This window comes from Danio rerio, chromosome 24 (assembly GCF_052040795.2).
Source record: "Danio rerio strain M-AB ecotype USA chromosome 24, GRCz13ab, whole genome shotgun sequence".
NCBI classification, from domain to species: Eukaryota; Metazoa; Chordata; class Actinopteri; order Cypriniformes; family Danionidae; genus Danio; species Danio rerio.
In genome coordinates, this window is record NC_141044.1 from 14,372,501 (window position 1) to 14,393,108 (window position 20,608).

A 20,608-nucleotide genomic window follows, 5' to 3' on the forward strand; every position below is an offset into this window, starting at 1 on the left:
TCATAATTAAACTGACACTGTGGCATAAACAATGTTTGATAGCAACAGATTTTCTCTGACCATGTTTTAGCAGATACTCTGCCACCTTGTTCACCTCTACTCCTACTGTACATGAGTAGATATCTATAAAATGTTTTACTTGTGTTTCTTATTTATTTAGTATAATTTTTGTACAAATGTCATACAGAAAGTCCCGTTTAATGCAGATAATGAGTCGGAACATACTACTATATCTGTTGATTATGTTTTAACCCATTGTGTGGCAGTTAAAATTTACATAATATCTGTAAAATGATTATTCAACCTCTTAAGGGTGCAGTAGGTTATCTGCCAAAATGCTAATCGGTTAGCATAATATCTTTGAAACTCAGTCCCACCCCTGCTGACTAGAGCCATGTCTCCAGAAATCACAAACGTGCACCTTAAAGATGATCGTAGATAACCAACTAGATCATGTCAATTACGAATGAAAAACTGTATTATATCTAGTAGGTTTTCACCTTCAGTTGTAGTTAACAAGCAAAACTTGTCATAATGTGTATTATTTCATGCGCGCAAGGATCGCTGGTCTCACTCTCATGCGCTTTGTCTAAAAGCGACTGTATGCTTAGTGGTTGGCTGGTGGAATGCGGAAATTACACTTAATACTAAGCTATACTTACATGCTATTTCAGACCAAATATTTAGGAGAGGCATGGTAAACAATATCGGGAGCACCTCACAGCTTGTCATTGTTCAGAAATGAATCGATGTGATGTGAAAACTTCACCTCAGTAAAGCATTCTAGGCGGAATAGTGCTATTTACTGATGTTTTGTTAATAAAATCTACATTATCAATGTTGTCAAAGGTCTCTTATGAAACTGAAAATAGTCACATCAATCTTCACCGGAATATTTTAGTGACTGAACAACACTTATTTGCATATAACCCATTCGTAACACAACACAATCTACATCAGCAAGACTAAAATAATTTTAAAACAAAACATTACCTGTCTAAAAGAAATACTTCAGCCATAGAGTCATCCTTCCTTCAGCCTGCAAAAGTAACTCAATATCGATTCAGGATTTTAAAAAACTTGATTCAGCATGTGTTTTTACCACTGTCATTTGAGTCCACGCGACAGCAACACAGCTAGCTGCCGGCTTTCTGGCTATTCTGAATAGACTAAAATGCTGTACTATTATTATTATTATTTTTAATACAATATATTGTCCCATTTTTACATCTTTAGGCATACATCTTACCTCTTCATTAACTATATTAATGGCATTTTAAACAGCCAGTGAAGTACTGTAGGTATCACCACTGTAGGATTATATGCTATGCTTAATTTCCTTCCATACTCCAGGTATTAGCCACCTTCAATTCAATCAAATCAATTTTCTGTTCTGATTTTAAGCCTAGACAAATAACTGAGAAAGCAAACATTTAGACACATTTTTATGATGTCATCATGCAAACTTCTTACAAAATATTTTACAGTATTTTTAATACAATACAACCCAATAGCTAGTATTTTGATACAAAATCTTCCCAAAACCAAATTACAGACCACTATTATTTTGTATTTGAAGTTTGTGTATCAAAAATACTGCCCATCCCTGAGTGCAACAATGGTTTATGTACTACAACACAGCATCGCACTGCAGCAGAAGTGACAGGATCATGCAGAGATCATTGGATCGTTCATTTCAAACTCACATAGACAGCTCTCAAGAATGATAACAGACTTCCCTGCTAATTCTGCACCTCATTGAGACAAGTACTACATCAACCTTACTGCTCAGGAGGAAATAACAGCTTGAGAAAAAAACTCTGACCCACTTCTACTGCAAGGCCATATGCTCATGAAGCACAAAAGTTGGAGGAGTACTTGGTTGAGGCACATTTTCATAAGTAAGGTACATTTTGGTGACTTTGGGTTTACGTATTTAAAACACAAAAGGTACAAATCTCACATTGCTTTATATGCACAAATCAATCTAAAATGAATGATGGTTACTGCATCAATGAGAACAACATCATACAAAATAACTCACATAAAACCCCTTTGTAGTGAAAAAAACATAAAGTGTTCTACATCATACTGCTAATAACCATTGTTGACGAAACCATCAGACAACTGTAGTAGGAAAATCTTACTGTGTGCACAACAAACATGTTTTACTGCCTTGAAAATCCCTGGAAAAAGTCTGATATTATCTAAAATGAATTCAACACCATATTAACTCTTGAAGACCATTGCTAATTTTGTTAAATGATAAATAAAAAACAAAAAGTAAGAAAAAAGCAAATATAAGTGAATAAACAAACATACCATTTGATAATGCCTGCTGAAGCTCTGTGTCTGATATTGCCCCGCTCCTGTCTTTATCAACCCTGGAGAAAACAGAAAAAGCATTGATCATTTACTAGCCAAAATACTGTAATTCATGTTCGAAACGTGTTTGCTTCATAGTGATTGAAATACATGAAGAGACTCTTACTGTAATGGGACAAACATCGGAAACAGGATGTCAGCATGGTCAAATGAAACTGAAAGTAAAAGCTTAGATAACTTTTCTAGATCTCCGAGTCTAGGCTTCAAACATACAACAATATACCAAAGAAAAAATGACATTTTAAAACGCTTTTTGTCTTTTGAGTTTACATTTGGGACATTACAAAAGAGTTTCTTGTAAAGCCATTTGATTTGTCCTTTCATTTCCTCATATAATCATTCATTGATGTTTTGAAGATGCAACCACATGCTAATATTTTTATGATTCATTTCAGCCTAGGCATGTCAGCAATGACTAAAAAAAAGTGGGGAAAGTCTTGTCTCACACAGAGCGAGTGGACTATTTCTGCTGTTGGGAGTGTCTTTTCCATTACACATATGCCATAAATCAGAAAGAGGACACATTTCCATTACAGGCCTTTTAAAAGGCAATTTAAAAGAATAGTGTTCCGTGTGGAAGTAGCAAGTATTATTGGTTGTGTTTTGTAATAAAGATAACAGTAATAAGGGATTTTTACAAAATCCAGAACTACGATACTGTGAAACAAGCACAAAGCAATATTTGTTAGCATTAGCAGTAAGCATTAGCATTCTAACAAAACACCAGTATTTCTAGGCAGCTGGAGAAAAAACATAGAAAAACAAAAAAGTGACAGGCTAGAGAGAGGCCTCCTCAATGATTTGGACACCTAAACCATTAACCAAAGTAAACTGTGAAAGGAATGTCTTGTTGGCTTGTTTATCCAACAAGATCCTGCCTAACTGGGCAATATTTGAACTTGTGACTCTTTTTCACAAGGAATTCTGAAACAACCGTCAACTTCAGTTACACTTCATGTATGAGTAAAAATGGATAAGAAGTGGTTTGAGAATCATTTGATTTTATTTACAAGCTGAACTAAGCCAGAGCTTCCATTCAAGGAAGCTATGATCAGGAACATGTGGGTCATTAATCACTTTTCCTAAAAGTAAAGTGGGAAAAATACTATCTATGTCTATATTCATTCCACTTTCTCAGAAATTAGAAACAGTGCCTTTGGCAAATACTGTTTAAGTAATTGTATGAAAGTGATCACACTGAAAAACCATACCACCAAGAGCCCGAGAAATTACTAAGAAAATACTAAGGAGAAACATTGAAAGAACACCTTTGTAATAAAATAAAGTGCATCTGCCACATAAAACATATGACATGCCAGAGTAGTTGATGGTTCATTCCACTGTGGCGACCCCTGATACATCAGGGACTAAGCCAAAGGACAGCAAGTGAGTGAGTGAGTGAGTGAGTGAGTGAGTGAGTGAGTGAAATAAAATAAATAAATAAATATATTTTTTAAAAAGTCAATTAAAAATAAAAACCTATATATAACAGAATGTTATAAATTGTAGATATGTGGTATACAGTAATAAAACTAAATATTTTTGTTACAGTAATAAGAACCATATTTTTGTAATTATCCATAGTAGGCCTATAAATTGGGTCTTTATGTGTATACTTAATAAATATACTGTATAGATGGATAGCTGTTTTTGTAAACATATCATTACAGTTCCTTACATAATACTTAAGGAATTCAACTGAGGTTTTGCTATAATGAAAATTTAACCATGTATAGACAGATAGCTCTTTTTAAAAACATATTTTAAAACATATCATTATCACAGAATCCTTATGAAAATTAACCATGGTTTTGATAGTAACCATGTTTTTAAAATAAATAAAGTGCAACGTGTTGTGTGTGTCTATGTATTGATTACCCTTTTATATACCTATAGGTTCACCACAATTAGAAATACAGTGGTAAAACTATGGTAAGTGACAAAAGAAAAAAAAAACATTATCAACTTGTGGTTACCATCGTTTAACTACAAAAAAGTTTGGTTTTGATTTTAGCTTTATGTTTAGGAGAGTAAAACTATGGTCAGTTTTCGTAGGGAAAGTATAATCTTTTTTTTTGGCAGTACATGTGAATTCTAAAAGATGACCGCCCTTGCAAAACTAAATAAAACTTGTATATATGACCCTTAAACTTAATATACTGCCAAAATATGACCTTTCAGTTTAATATTGTCATGGAAACTCTTAAATAATGAACAAATCTGACTCGCATGGTATATATGACAGATAAACACTGGTGACTCACGAGACATTCACAAGTCATATGACCAAGGGACGATCCTTTCATTTTGATACTGAGAACATTATTTTAACAGGAATGTAGCCAAGTGACACTGACATTGTTGAATCTGTTTGAGCCCTAATTCATATCATATTCATATCAGTGATTTCACTACTCCAATGATAATAGTGGTCAGTTCTCGTTACTTAGTTAAAAATAAATTTTAACCGGGTTACTTTAAACTTGAAAAGTCATCTTGTAAAATATAACACTGTCAAAATAGTCAGCAGATACACGGTATGTACATATGACGAAAAAACAAAAAAGCGCGACTAGAAGAAGAAAGTCTCGTGTGAAGGGCCCTTGAAAGACTCAATCCTCTGCAGTATTACATAATTCATTACTATAGAGGCAAGCAAGTTAGTTAAACCAAACCAACTCACTCTCGCTCTTTTATATGCGTGCGCGTGTATAACGTTACAGGAAGATTGTATGGGGTTCAAAGCTGCCACAAACTATGGAAAAGCGTGTTCGTGTTATTCTATAATAAAAGAAAAAAATAACTGCATGATTTGACTATGAAAAACGAAAGCTAAAGACAGAAGAGTCTGCTTTGACATGACAAGCAATGGAAAAACGTCGGAAGTAACTTCGAAATATTACAGTCTATAAACGTCTACTGGAGTTTAACAATTAATTTCGTATCTACTTGTACGTGACTTGCAAGGACAGGCTCTTTCCTGCTACGCTTGTCAAATCGACAGGCTTTCAAATGCGGAATCGGTGGTCGTGCTCTCACTCACCTCTGAAATATATTCCATAAAAAGCCCTGATCCGGCGGCGCGCTGTTATAATGAGGCGGTCTGTACTGGTTATGATATGCCATGTCCACGGCTTGCTCCTGTAAACGCTCGGATATGCTCTATGAGCAGCGAGATTCAACTTGCTTAAATCTGACTCTAAAAATTCTTCACGCAGAGGCGTGGCGTCAAACTCCCCACTTCCCATTAAAAATTAGAGGACGTCACACGCTAACGCCCCCTTAGAACTCTCCCGGGGACTTTCCGCTGATTTGATTGGCTCGTCTAATGCCAGCGCGGAGTGTTTGCGCTAAATGGGCGGGGCCAATCGTCTGACTAATGGAAAATATGAACTGTTTCTAAATGAAATATTTGTTTTTGCTTCAGACTGACAGATTTCCACCGGATTTTTCCCCACAAAGAAGGACATTCAAGGCCAAAGTGATAAATATGATAGCGACTGTAGAGTGGCATAATTTACTGAAAATAAAATGTCACATAAACAATTTGTCATTGTGTCACCTTTGTGAAACTATGAAATATGCGTTTGCAAAACAGATTGTTTTTAAACAAGTAGCAAAAATATAACAACATTATGAACAGTTATTTGGACTATCGGATGTGTGTCAAAACCTATTGAATTGTTTACCTAGGCAGCGTTTTAGACTTCAAGCGCGCAAATGTGCTATCTATAAAGGCAGCGTTCTATGCTTTGAGACGCAGCCGTGTCGCCTGTCAATCATTCCTTACAGAACTAACGTTATCTTGTGAAAAACTGTATTGATTTAGCGCTAGCCTGAGGAAATTCGCATTATCTCCCGGTAATTTTGGCAGGACTAGTGTGACCAAAGTTATCAGATTAGATTTTTAATGAGATATCGATTGTGTTTAGATTGACGTTAGTGTAACTCTCTGAGGTAAAATGTTTTATTATCCTAACGTGCTTCAACGCCACACCGGTTGCTTCTCAACTATCTGGTATGTACCTGACGTTAGCATAAAAGTTATGATAATAATAACAGTATTATTATACAAAGAATTGGTTTGAAGACTGATCCATAAATAAATAAATAAAATTGATGCTATCTACTTGCTAACCAATCTGAGGTAAAATTAACTAACGTTAACTTAACGTTAAAGTTTTGGACGACTGGTGAACTTCATAAATGAAATCAGCTGATGCTCTTTAAAATATATAAGCAAAAAACGAATAAATAAGTTATATTAAACCTAAGTTACACTTTAACAGAATATTGAAAACAACGCAAAAACATCCGGTGAGTGTTTGTTTGTTGAAATTTGGTTGTTTGTTTTGTTTTCAGGTTGGCTGCTACTAAAGGCATCAGGATTTCCAGAAGAGATTATCTAAAGGTCAACGTCAGAAGAACATGGTCAGATAAATCTTTATTTTACCATTGAAACTGCTACCATATCAACCTGAATGATGATGTATGAAGCTATTATTTTCAGGTTATCTTGCTGTGATTTTAAAATGCTAATCAGTATATTGTGTGTAACGTTATATTATAGTGAGGACATTGTGGATTATGTGATGGTCCAGGTTCCTCCAGTCCATCCCAGTCTTCCCCGGCCCCGTTTTTCTCTTTACCTGTCTTCTCAGCTTCAGTATGGTGTAATCATTGTCTACCATCGCCAGTGTGCTTTTCTGCTGGGTGAGAGAGATAGTTTATTATTGTTGAAGCGCTGACTATATAGTCATGCTATAGCCTACTTAACATTTATTTTCAGCACAGCACTCATCAATCCAACCCAAACTGATCAAAGCATGATAAATGAACAACATTACCTTTAAAAAGATGTTCACTTTAGTCCATCTACAGGAAATTACAATAATTTCTAAAGGATTCATTCATTCATTCATTTTCCTTCCGCTTAGTCTCTTTATTTATCAGGGGTTAGCCACCGTGTCACCCAAGATTCTTAATATATTCTCTAATATATAAATTATGTCACCATTTATGCACCTTTTATACATTTCTTTCCTTTCCTTAATGTAACAATAAACTTTGGAAAATGCACATAATGAAAAGTAGAAAAAAACGAAGTCAATAAGGTCAAAACTCAGCAGACACACAATGTCATAAGATGTTAATATTAGGTTAGATTTGGGTCACCAGACATCCAATAACAACATTAAATGACGTTGATAATTTGTTGACTTTAGGTTGTGTTGAAAAGTGACTAAAGGCAAATCTAGACTAAAGTCTAGCCAAGATCTTAAAGGGTCACGAAACACCAAAACAAATTTTTTGAGCTGTTGACAGTCATATATGTGTCCCACACTGCTAAAAACACTATTAGGACACCTCTATTTCACTAAAAAGTGTAAATTGGTTGTTTTTGCGTTATTTCAAGCAAGTTCGAACTACCGATTTGAAACGAATTTTTGAAGCTGCGTCATGGCCATGACATAATAGCCTGTATTCCAGCGTGCAGACTGGGCGTCTGTGCCAGAGTGAGTCTTATTACGTCTTACAGTGTGATGCATTAATGCATGAGTAAGGCTTGGTTCAAACCAATCAGCGCGCTCTATTGTGCAACTTCATTAATATTCATTACTGTCAGAGTGTAGATGGCAGAGACGCCACGTTGTGTTGGCAAAACAAGCGTGAAGTGTTGCTTTTATAGTTTGCTGCAGTTAAGTTTTGTTTTCATTTTCTCTCTGTGAGAGCTCAGCTGGAGTCACGTGTGGATTACAGTGTACGCGACGCGCGACAACAGTAATTACGTGTCTAAGGAGGAACATTGTTTACCTGAGAGCTGTTCTCATCTGCAAACGCTGAGATCCAGATTCGATTTAGTCTCCTCGTAATAAAGACGCGGCTCTAGTTGCTGGTGATTGTCCTGTCTCTACAGATTTGGTAAGTGAGCGACCTTTGTTTATTCAGTTCGTATTTTATTCGTATCAAACAAACTATTGCAACGAGTGTAAACAAGTTAGCACTAACAGTTACAACCAAACTATAACCTCGTGTTGGATTTTTTGACCGGAATAACACACGCGGCTTTCTGACGCTACCTGCCGTGTGCATCTAAGTTTCCGGGAAATGCTGAGTTTTTTTCTCTCATTCGCCGTGCGGTATCAAACATTGCATGAAAAATACACGCTTAGAGCAGTTCCTCGAATCAAATATCTCGTTTGTCGGGAGGGACATGAATGAATTCCCTGAATGAAAGAGCCAAACTGCAGTTAAAGTCCACCATTTAATAATCTGGCAAATAATTCGACTACAGATGTCCATGTAAACACAGTCACTTTGTCCGCTGTGGTTGTGTGTTTTTGACTTGTGTTTTCAGCGCGGCCAAATAGACACTCCCACACCCTCCCACTTTAGTTCCTCCGACACTCCCCCTAAACAGAGCTGGACACGCCCACTTTTCTGACTTTTTCCAAAGTAGAGGTGTGAAAACACCCTGGTGAAACGAGGGGGTTTCATGGCCCTTTAAATCAAGGTCATATTTACATCAAATACTGACATTTATTCGTCAGGTATGGCAACCAAAATCCAATCTCTAATAGAGGTTGTCTTACAGCCTACAACAACAAAATTTGTAAACGCCAACTTATCCAGCATATTTTTTACACAGCAGATGCTCTTCCAGCTGCAACTTGTGACTGGGAAACATCCATACACACTCATTCACAAGCATACACTACAGACTATTTTATTTTACCAAATTAACCTATAGCGCATGACTTTGGGCTGTGGGGAAACCAGAGCACTCAGAGAAAACCCACGCAAACACAGGGAGAACATGCAAACTCCACACAGAAACGCCAAGTGACCTAGCCGAGGCTCGAACCAGCGACCTTCTTGCTGTGAGGCGATCGTGCTACTCATTGTGTCACAGTGCAGCCATGTTAAGAGACAATACTTTTTTAAATAAAAGTATATATTTAAAGGAATAGTTGACCCAAAAATTGTAGTTTACTCACCATTTACTCAAGTGGTTCTAAACTTTTATGAATTATTTATTTTTTGTTGGACACAAAATATGACATTCAGAATCATGTTGTAAGTGAGCAGGCACTGACATCAATAGTATAAACAAAAATAGTCAACGGATCCTGCTTTACAACATTCTTCAAAATATTGTCTTGCGTTCAACAAAAGAGAGAAACTCAGACAGGTTTGGAACAAGTGGATGCAGAGTAAATTATGACAGAATATTCATTTTTGAGTGAACTATCTCTTTATTTCAAGTCACTCGTATTTATATATTTATATAAAAGCGACTTTGTTTCAGAGTCGCTTCAACAGTATCAGTGTTGTATAATTTGTCAGCTATACAGCAGCTCTGCAGAAATATCTGAAAATATGACCAAAATCTGATCTACACTACACATTAAATAAGGCATGCTTCTTTTTTAAAAAAAAAATGGTTGACCAAAACAGAGCAATGCAAAACATACATGCAATTATGGCCTATCTAGGCTTATTATTCTTCTATTCTATTAATTACACTTAATACTTGTGGTCAGTGGTCTCCTCTGGTCCTAAACACTGTGTTTGCCTTAACCTGTCCATAAAAGACAAGAGTGTATATTCATATAGCACACTACATCATCTTATATTGATCAGCATTTTTTCTAAGCAGAATAAAGATTTGGCTTCTTTTGTTATTACAGTTTAGGAAAGCTGCCAACACTGGCACTCAGGAACAGATTAATGCTGTCATGCAAGCTTCTCTTGGTAGTCTCGCTATAAAACACTGTATTGAGTGCATTTAGAGATTAGCCTGCAGCCAATAAGCAACTGTTAATCAGTAAAACAATTTAAGTAAGTTGAGATTAAAAGCATTCATCAAAATGACATGGCGATCTCAGCAGAACAATGAGATGATGACAGATGTGTAAACTGATGTTCTCTCTTCAGTGCAGCATCTCAAAGAAAACAACTTAATCTATAGATGTGTTTAATTTACAAGCATTACTACATTAAATATAACAAATATAAATATGACATGACCTTGAAGTGAAATGTGGAAAATAATATTTTACACCACACATACTTAAGCTTCCATACCTGTCAACTAAAAACCTTTTATGAAAACTGAGCTTTACAAACACGGAAGAAACCACGAGGTACATTAAAATGAAAATGTTAACGCATAATTTGCATTTGAACACCTGCTTGGTATTCATTAGCATCCCACCCCAAAAAACAACAGGGTTTAAAATTTACCATTGCACAAAAGTTACTCAATCACTACAGAATTCATCTGGATATGAAAGTCTGGTTACATTTTAGATTAGAAAACCCATATTCACTATTAACTAGCTGCTTACTGGCATTAATATTACTAGCAAATTGGTTGTTTATTAGCACTTATGAAGCATATACTGTATTAAGACCTTATTCTGCGAAACCATATGATCTCTTTATCTTCTACTTAAATACGGTAGTCAACATTTGAAGTGGATTATCACTTTCTATCAAAGTTGTCCTAAAACTATTGAACAACACCTATTCTTGTCCTAGGATAATTTTGAAAAACATTTTTTATTCACTTTGAATGTTAACTGCTTTATATCTATTCCAATAATTACCAGTATAATCATGCTACCAGTAGCAGTATTTAGTGGGTTATTGAGGATAAAATCTTAGTTCTAAAAAGTTTAATAAATCTTAAGTATTAATAAATTTTTTCCTCATTTTAAAGTGTTACCAACTGTTTTTAGAAATAGAGCAGTACAATTGTACAATAAATTTTCAGGATTTCAGCAAATTAATTCAGCATGTAGGTTTCACACTCCTTTTCGTCATCATCGCTGTGGGGTGTAATATTCTGCTTTATGGATATTCAGCTCATGTTTCCGTATACACATCTATGCATATATTTATCTATATATCTATGTGTACTTGTGCCTGCTGCTTACAATAGTGCTACTGTGACATGGCAACACTGGTAAAATTATATATATTATAATTAGGGGCAGTATGGTGGTTAGCACTGTCGTCTTACAGCAAGAAGGTGACTTGTTCGAGTCCCGGCTGGGACAGTTGGCATTTCTGTGTGGAGTTTTGCATGTTCTCCCCATGTTCATGTGAGTTTCCTCTGGGTGCTCCAGTTTCCCCAAAAGTCCAAAGACTATAGGTGAATTAAATTGGCAGTAGTGTATGTGTGTGAATCTGAAACTGTATGGGTGTTTCTCAGTTTTGGGTTGCAGCTGGAACGGCATCCACTGTGTAAAACATGTGCTGGATAAGTTGGTGGTTCATTCTGCTGTGGTGACCCCTGATAAATATATAAAATAAATAAATAATGTTCCAATCTGATTCTGTTGCATACCTGAATAAACATCTATTGGAAACTATTATAAATACAGTGGTGGCAAAAAAAAACCTTAATAAACAATTGAAACATTTGAAAATATTGACCTCTGTTTGTCTTCTGATTTAATTTCATAATGTTCATTAAGCATGCAGATGGGTGCTCTAAGCAGAACAACAGATGGAAGTGAGTCATATTGTTTTTATTCACTTTTGCAGCAATTACAGGTGCATATCTACTGTGTCACTATTTCCTAAACTAATGTTCTCCCATACCTGACAATGATTAAACAAGTAATTTGGCTTTTTATGTGAGGGAACAGGATTGTGTAAATTTTAACAGTAGGCCTAGTTTGTTTTTGTTTTTAATAAGGAAAGTTAACCAAATCTCCTCTTGATTGCTCTTATCTTTGGTTTATAAAGCATAATTGTAAAGGCCAATAAAAAAAATAAAAAAAAACAACTCAAACCACTTCAATATGATTCTAAAAATTTTTGGCCACCACTGCAAACTTTTTTGTATGAACATTGCTAATTTTCTATTCAATTTTATTGTGTCGCAATCAATGAAAACTGAGATGAAACTGAGAGCTACTTCTTGGGTACCGATCAATGTGGAGGGTTACCAGTTTGATAAACACTTCTCAAATAACAAATTTCAACAATGATTTAACAGGGTAGGAAATACCCTGTATTTAATGTTTCAATGTGCAACACTTTATTTTTATATATCTCTGCAAATATTAACATTTTTTAAATGATTACTTCTATATTAGATGGAGCTTACTGGTAAGTGGCGCTATGGTGAGCTATTTTTAGAACAGGCCTGCGGGCAACATATGTGATCCTCGCGGGCTACCTGGTTGGTGACCCCTGTTTTATTGACTTGTGTTAATTTAAAGTTATTTTAATTATTGGGTTAATTTCAGTTATTTTTTAAAAACATTTTCAAGAATTTCTATCCAATAAGATTGTTTAGCACTAACTAAAAAAACTATTTACACAATTAAATGCAATTGAGTTTTATCAAATAACAGTTTAAATAGATTTGTATGTATATTTATTATGTCATACATTTCAAAGTCTCTTAGTCTTATTTGAAGATATCCTAAATGAGCTAAAAGAGCCATATTAAACATATGATGTACATATACAGTTGATTGAGCCTAATCTATATCAAGATCTAATTTTAGGACTGTTATTGCTCACTGAGCAGAGCAACAAACTGAATTTTTGCTAATTAAGCTGCCAACACCCAAAGCATGGGTGCTTATGCAAGGTGGTAATATCAAAACTCAAAACATTACATGAAACTCTTCTAAATCTTCAAACTAAAGTGAAGATTCAACTCAACAAGTCTTTCTATTAACTTTAAACACCTAAGATTACTTTTTATTGTCAACATTTCCCTCTCTTAATTCAATCCCACACAAAGCATGCTGGGAACTACAAATCACTTAACCAGGTGGATCAACACAACTTAATTTAGCTTAATGGTTTACAAATTTAAGTGGACTGAATATAAAAAAACTTTTTAAAAATTGGCCAAAGAAATTACAAGAATTGTGTTGTTGCATCACTTATTTGAATGCACAGTCTAAAGACATGCGGTATAGGTGATTTGAATAAACTAAATTGTCCATAGTGTATGTGTGTGAATATGTGGGTATGGATGTTTCCCAGTACTGAGTTGCAGCTGGAAAGGCATCTGCTGTGTAGAACATATGCTGGATAAGTTTGTGATTCATGTCTCCGTGGCGACCTCTGATGAATAAAGAGTCTAAGCCGAAAAATGAATGTATAAATGAATAATTATTAAAAAACATTTCCAGTTTTGATTTTAAGCCAAGATTTCAAATTTTTCAGTTTCAGCTCAGAATTTTAATTTCAAAGATGGTGCATTCCTCATGTAAATGGTCAAGAAAGGGTGTAAATGGTAATGTAAATTAAATTATGATTAAAAGAAGTATAAAATTAACAGAAACCTTGTTGTATATTATAAACAAAAACATCTACATAAGTAGAAATGAAGGTAATAAACAATTTGTTATTCATTCATTCATTAATTCATTTATTTTCTTTTCGGCTTAGTCCCTTTAATAATCTGGGGTTGCCACAGTGGAATCGCCAACTAATCCAGCATATGTTTTACACAGCAGATGCCCTTCCAGCTGCAACCCATCTCTGGAAAACATCCATTCACACTCATACACTACGAACAATTTACCCTTACTAAATCACCTGTACCGCATGTCTTTGGACTGTGGGGGAAACTGGAGCACCTGGAGGAAATCCACGCGAACGCAGGGAGAACATGCAAACTCCACACAGAAATGCTGTGGCATAATTAGGATCGTAATTAGGCTCAAACCAGCGACCTTCTTGCTGTAAGGCAACAGCACTACCTACTGTACCACTGCGTCGCCCTAAATAATTTTTCCTTTTTACACATGAATGCAGGTGTATTATTCCATAACATTGTCGTTATATTATATTAAAATAGACTTAATTTTCTGTGGGCGAAGCAGTGGCGCAGTAGGTAGTGCTGTTGCCTCACAGCAAGAAGGTTGCTGGTTCGATCCTCAGCTTAGTTAGCGTTTCTGTGTGGAGTTTGCATGTTCTCCCTGCGTTCGCTAGGGTTTCCTCCGAGAGCCCCGGTTTCCCCCACAGTTCAAAGACATGCGGTACAGGTGAATTGGGTAAGCTAAATTGTCCGTAGTGTATGAATCTGTGTGAATGAGTGTTTGTGAATGTTTCCCAGAGATGGGTTGCGGCTGGAAGGGCATCCGCTGTGTAAAAAAAACTTGCTGGACAAGTTGGTGGTTAATTCTGCTGTGGCAAACCCAGATTAATAAAGGAACTAAGCCGACAAGAAAATGAATGAATTTTCTGTTTTATTTCCCCACAGAGGAGGTCCAGCAGACCATCGAGCGACTGCTTCGCTCAAAGAGACACTTGAACATTGACATGCCAGACAATGATAGGTCAGATTCAAGGTCGTCACTGTCATGTTGTGTCACTAATGTAATTCATTCTGACACAGACGTTCATATTGTTCTTACACACTCATGACAGTTTCTTACATCACCGCTGTTGCTAGGATTTGCCTTGAGAAACTGTTCTGGGCTTGTGTTTCCTCCTAGGTTGGTGCTGAATGTCCCTGACTCCCTGTTCCAGCTGGAGGAGGCAGAATGGGCACTGGAGCCATTTTTTGGAGTGATGGGAGTTGATTGTGTTCCTAGTCCTTGCTTGTCCTCTCAGGTGATGAACTAAAGAATATACATACAGTCTTTATGAATTATGCATTAGTACCATATTTAGAGACCAGAATATCATAAATACCCCCTAGCAACCGCATAGCAACATGAGAAAAAACTTCCATCACTGTGGAGTTCATAAAAGTGAGTTTAAAGGGTTAGCTCACTCAGTGCCTTAGGCAGGGTTATTTTTTCTGCAGAGAGATTTTTGAGTATATTGTCTCGTGCTGTCTGTTTCTTTTGCATTCAAGCACATTCAGTTTTTTAAATCAGATGATCAATCCTATTTTTTAGCTTGTCTGTTATGCCCTATAATAGGATTTCAGCAAATGTAAAAGATTTGCAACTTATGTTGTATTCTGTTAAAGGTTCAGGACACCCTGGAGAACTTTTTTTTATATTAACAGATTTGTGTGTGTTGAGCATCAGTTAAGACAATGTTAGCACCTGTCAGCTTTAATTGTGGGGTAAACTGGATAATTTTGAGCTTTTGTCAGCTAATTTCAGCTTGCGAGTTTAAAATGATTTTTGGGGCGGGATCAAAATCGGCGACTTAGCGCAGAACTGCAAGTGCAATGATGACGCGTCGGTTTCTCATTATTATTCATAGCGGAGTTTTCTTATCCTATGAGAAGAGCCGGCAGCTTAATTATTCATGAGAACACGTGCTTTCCGAAGGCAGACCTGCCAGTTTCAAGCAAGCAGTGAGACACAGACCAACGGCCGTTCATGAAGGCTCGTATGTGTTTGTTTCCATGATCCACGGGGTTTGTTGCATGTTTTTTTCCCGCGATCCTGTCAGGGCCGATCATACAGCAAAGCTGTGTGTGTGATGCTTGCATTTTTGTCGGGTGAGCAGTGCGAGAATTGAAGAATGGCGGACGTTGACTTTTATCAGGAGTTCGTTCACATTCAGACACATCGCCGTGCTGCTGTGTTTGACTAAATCCTCTATGTTACCAGCAGGGCTAATGGTTAAAATAGGCACGTCAGGAGACCTGCTGCACTGAGTCTGCATTCAAGATCTATAATTTAGACACGGGGATCGAGGGAGAATCCTCATTTAGTTATAGTGTTTACATAAACACACTTATCTTTATAATGATATAAATTGTGGTAATGTGTATATGAAATTACGAATAACAAATGTTGCAGGGCATTAAATTACTGTTTATTTCTTTGCATTTTAACTTTGTGAACTATAAACTCATGCGTCTCCTCACGGTTTGTGTCTCAGTTTGTGAGCTAACTGTCAACAACAGTTATTCGCTCCCCTTCTCCCCTGCTGGCCACGCCCACTCCTGCCCGATGCTCGCGGAGCTCCACGCCCATTAATCATGCATCTTTTGAAAAAAATCTGAAGTAGACTTTAACCGAAAGTGGGGGGTGTCATGGCCCTTTAAAGGGGACTCATTATTCTCATTTTTACAAGATATAAAATAAGTCTCTAGAGTGTATATGTGAGGTTTCAGTTCAAAATACCCCACAAATAATGTTTGTAACTTTTTGAAACTCTTTTAAGCTTTGATCCTAATTATGCCAATTATTGCTTAAAATGCACAGATAACGTTCAAGGTTACAGAAGTAACCCTTCGTTCCCCGAGGAGGGGAACGGAAGTACCATAGAGTGGATTGATTGAATCCACGAAATGGGAGGATTCGGTTCAGAAGCCGCTTGTCTGAAAGAGTATTGAACGGGCCAATGAATGCAATGAATTGGCAGCGTAAGCTTGCACAAGTGTACTTCATTGCCAATTATCCCAGCATATAAGCACACCTGGAGCGAGCAGACGCCATCCTTTTAAGCTGAAGAGACTTTCAAACAGCTAAGGGACAGTCATTATGGCGACGGAGTATGGCACTTCCGTTCCCCTCCTCGGGGAACGAAGGGTTACTTCTGTAACCTCGAACGTTCCCCTTCGGTTGGGGAACTTCAGTGCCATAGAGTGGATTGATTGAATCCACGAAATGGGAGAAGTATGGAAAGCGCCATAATGACTGCACCCTACCAACGCCCCCGATGAGGGGATTGTCAAGCAAGCGTGACGCACCCACATCATGGGAGGCTCGGTCCTCCAACGTGTCCCTGGCCCTAATTTATCCTACTTCAACAGAAGTTTTACGGATTTAGATATATTTTTGGGAAGTCGTGAGCATCTAGATAATTCTAGGAAAATACGACAGTACGTTGGGAAGCGTGCAATCCCGATAGGGAGGACGCTGCGGAGGCCATCCGTTACCCAAGGGGGGAAAGATGGCAGAATTTACATATGGACTAGCCCTAAAAAGGGGGAGTACTCATAGCAAAAGCGTGGTTAGCGGGGAGGGAAGACATGGGTCCGCCCAGGGGGGGGACTTAACCGTGGTGGAATAAGCATATGGGATCGCCTAGTGGGGATCACGCATAGCAGGCACCTTTACCCAAAACGCGGGCTGACCAGCGGGCAGACCTACAACGTAGTGGGCCAGCAAGTGACTCCTCCGCTGAGTCAGTGCTGGGGGCCACGGAGGAATCTGCAGGGCTCACCTGATGGGGAACTTTACTGACAGATAAAAAGGCGCACGTATCTCCGTGTTAGGGAAAATGGCGCAGCAAGCGTGTTTCAACACCCTACCGAATTGTTTCCTCAATCACCAAGGGTTACCTAATACCCTTGAAGAAACCGGCTCCACTCGCAGATTGTAAAACCTTGCAAATGTGTTGGGTGTCACCCAGCCCGCAGCTCTACAGATGTCTGTTAGAGGGGCGCCGCGTGCGCGTGCTCGAGAGGATGCGAAGCTCCGAGTGGAGTGCGCACGCGCTCTCGGGGGACGCGGCTCATCTCGGCTCTGATAGTGAAAGAAAGGCATCCACAATCTAGTGGGAACTTATTTCGGTACGGCACTTCCCTGCTGCCGACCGCTATAACAGACGAAGAGCTGCTCAGATGATCTAAACTCTGAGTGCGGTCCGGATAATACGCAAAACGCGAACTGGACAATAAAGAAGGGCTGGGTCTGCCTCCTCCGAGGGCAGCGCTTGCAGGCTCACTACCTCGTATTAAAATGGAGTGGTAGGAACCTTGGGCACATATCGCGGGCGGGGTCTCAGGACGTGAGAGAAAGCCAGCCCAATTACAGGCACGAGTCACTGACCGAAAAATGCCTCCGGGTCCCCGACCCTCTAATCGATATCAACGCGACCAGCAGAGCTGTCTTCAGGGACAGAAAGATACTGAGTCGAGGATCGAAGGGATCTGACGCGGCTTGTGTAGCGAGGGCGAGATCCTAAGAGGGCATGAGAGGGGGCGGGGTGGATTAATTCGCTTAGCGCCCCTGAGGAACCGGATGATGAGGTTATGCTTTCCCACGGTGCTGCCAGCCACCGCGTTATGAGAGCGGAGATGGCAGCCACGTAACCTTGAGTGTGGAGGGCGACAGCCTGCTCTCCAACTTCTCTCGGCGTAAAGAAAGCACAACGCTGATCTGGCAAATTACGGGGGTCTTCTCAGCGAGAGACACACCATTCAGTGAATAGACTCCACGTCAGGGCATAGGCGCGCTCGGGGAGGGGGCTCTAGCCCGAGTGACGGTATTAGCCACCGCAATCGGAGGTCTTCCTCGCATCTAAAAATCTCCAAAGATCGGCGAGGGTGCCAGGTGGTGCCCTGTCCCTGAGAGAGTAGGTGCTCTCTCGAAGGGACTGCCAGGGGAGGGCTATCGCGAGGGAGAGCTCTGACATCCAGGTCCGGTTGAGCCAGAGGGGCGCAACCAGCAACCTGTTCCTCGTCCTCCCTGACCTTGCACAGTAACTGCGTGAGCAGGCTCACTGGGGGAAACGCGTATTTGCGCATGCCCCGAGGCCAGCTGTAAGCCAGTGCATCCGTGCCGAGAGCACTCGGTCAGGGAAAGAACAACTGGCAATGAGCGATCTCAGGGGAAGCAACAGATCGATCTGGGCTTCCCCGAATGGCGCCCATATCAGCTGAACAGACTCGGGGTGGAGTCTCCATTCTCCAGGACGCAAGGCTGCCGTGAGAGCGCATCGGCTGCACGGTTGAGCTTGCCTGAATATGAATGGCGTGCAGCGATTTCAGCCACGGATGACTCCAGAGGAGCAGACGGCGGGCGAGCTGAGACATGCGGCGAGAGCGCATACCCCCCATACGGCTGATATACGCCACAGCCGCCGTACTGTCCGTCCTGACCAGCACGTGTTGCCGCTCCAGCACCGGAAAAAAACGGTGGAGAGCGAGGAACACTGCCAACAGCTCCAGGCGATATGCCAATGCAACTGGGTACCTTTCGACAGGTTTGCAGCCGCATGCCCGCAACGCACAGCCCCCCAGCCCGTGTTGGAAGCGTCTGCTGAAACGACAACAAGACTGGACACCTGTTCTAGAGACACCCAGGCCTGTAGGAACGAGGGGTCGCTCCAAGGGCTGAGGGCGCGGCGACACAGCGCAGTAACAGAGACTCGGTGTGCGCGCGCGTGCCATGCGCGTCTGGGGACTCGATCGTGAAGCCAGTGCTGAAGTGGTCTCATATAGAATAATCCGAGCGGCATGAAGCGGCTGCGGATGCCATATGCCCCAGGAGCCTCTGAAATAGTTTCAGTGGGACCACTATTTTACTGTCGAGCTCTCTCAGACAGTACAGCATCAGCTGAGCGCGCTCTCCGGAGAGGCGCGCTGCCATGGTGACCGAGTCCAGCTCCAGCCCGAGAGAAGAGATCCTCTGCACGGGGGCGAGTTTGCTCTTTTCTCGGTTGACCTGAAACCCCCACAGGTGGAAGTGCCAGAGCACTTTGTCTCTGTGCATAATCAATTGCTCCGAGAGAGGGCAAAAATCAGCCAGTCGTAAAGAAATCGAGTATGCAGATGCCCGCGAGCCGAAGGGGCGCTGAGGCACCCTCCGCGGGCTTGGTGAGGACCCGCGGAGACAGAGAGAGCCCGAAGGGGAGTGCTTTGTATTGCCAAGCTCGACCTTCAAACGCAAACCGCAGAAACTGACGGTGGCGAGGAAGAGTGGAGACATGGAAATACGCGTCCATCAGGTCTAATGCTGCAGACCAACCCAGAGGATGAACGCACCGGAGGATGCGCTTCTGCGTGAGCATTCTGAACGGCAGCTTGTGCAGGCAGCGGTTCAAAACGCGCAGATCTAGGATTGGCCGTGACCCACCACTCTTTTTGGGCACGATGAAGTGTGGGCTGTAAAACCCGCTCTCCATCTCGGCTGGAGGGAGCGGCTCGATTGCATCCTTCGCCAGGAGGACAGCAATCTCCTCTCACAAGACAGGGGCGGACAGGGGGCTGACCCTGGTGAATACACACCCGCGACTTGGGAGGCCGTTTCGCGAACTGAATCGCATAGCCGAGTCTGATTGTGCGTATGAGCCACCGCGAAGAGCTGGCCCGCGCTAACCAGGCAGGCAGAGCTCTCGCTAATGGACTCATCGCTACAATCGCTGACGTACCAGCAGTGGGGCAGCGCGGAGTGGGTGTGCTGATCCGGGAAGCTCGCGGGTCCCACGGAAAAGCTGGAGGTGAGATATTTGCTCTCACTCCGAACCCGAGCTCCGGAGGGGAGGCTCGAGGGGTGGGAGAAAGGAGACCGTCCTCCCAGCGCTCGTGAGCCACTGGCGAGAC

General features: G+C 40.2%; 2 protein-coding genes across 3 annotated transcripts in view; one reads left to right on the plus strand and one right to left on the minus strand.

Annotated features, from left to right (window-relative positions):
• The window catches only part of pdcd6 (programmed cell death 6), a 55,404-nt gene extending 49,821 nt beyond the window's left edge, over positions 1-5,583 (minus strand). Inside the window, 2 exon segments of the mRNA NM_200950.1 lie at positions 2,323-2,384; positions 5,429-5,583. Coding sequence (NP_957244.1) covers positions 2,323-2,384; positions 5,429-5,511 — 145 coding nt within the window. The 5' untranslated portion in view covers positions 5,512-5,583.
• Positions 5,584-5,970: 387 nt separating this feature from the next.
• Positions 5,971-20,608, plus strand: part of rec8b (REC8 meiotic recombination protein b) — a 50,664-nt gene continuing 36,026 nt past the window's right edge. The window contains exons 1-5 of one of the 2 annotated variants that reach the window (XM_087308881.1): positions 5,971-6,403; positions 6,748-6,816; positions 6,956-7,098; positions 14,630-14,705; positions 14,865-14,982. In XM_087308881.1, coding sequence (XP_087165007.1) covers positions 6,348-6,403; positions 6,748-6,816; positions 6,956-7,098; positions 14,630-14,705; positions 14,865-14,982 — 462 coding nt within the window. In that variant the 5' untranslated portion in view covers positions 5,971-6,347. The remainder of the gene's footprint in view (positions 6,404-6,747; positions 6,817-6,955; positions 7,099-14,629; positions 14,706-14,864; positions 14,983-20,608) is intronic. The other variant, NM_001040378.1, reaches the window with a different exon arrangement.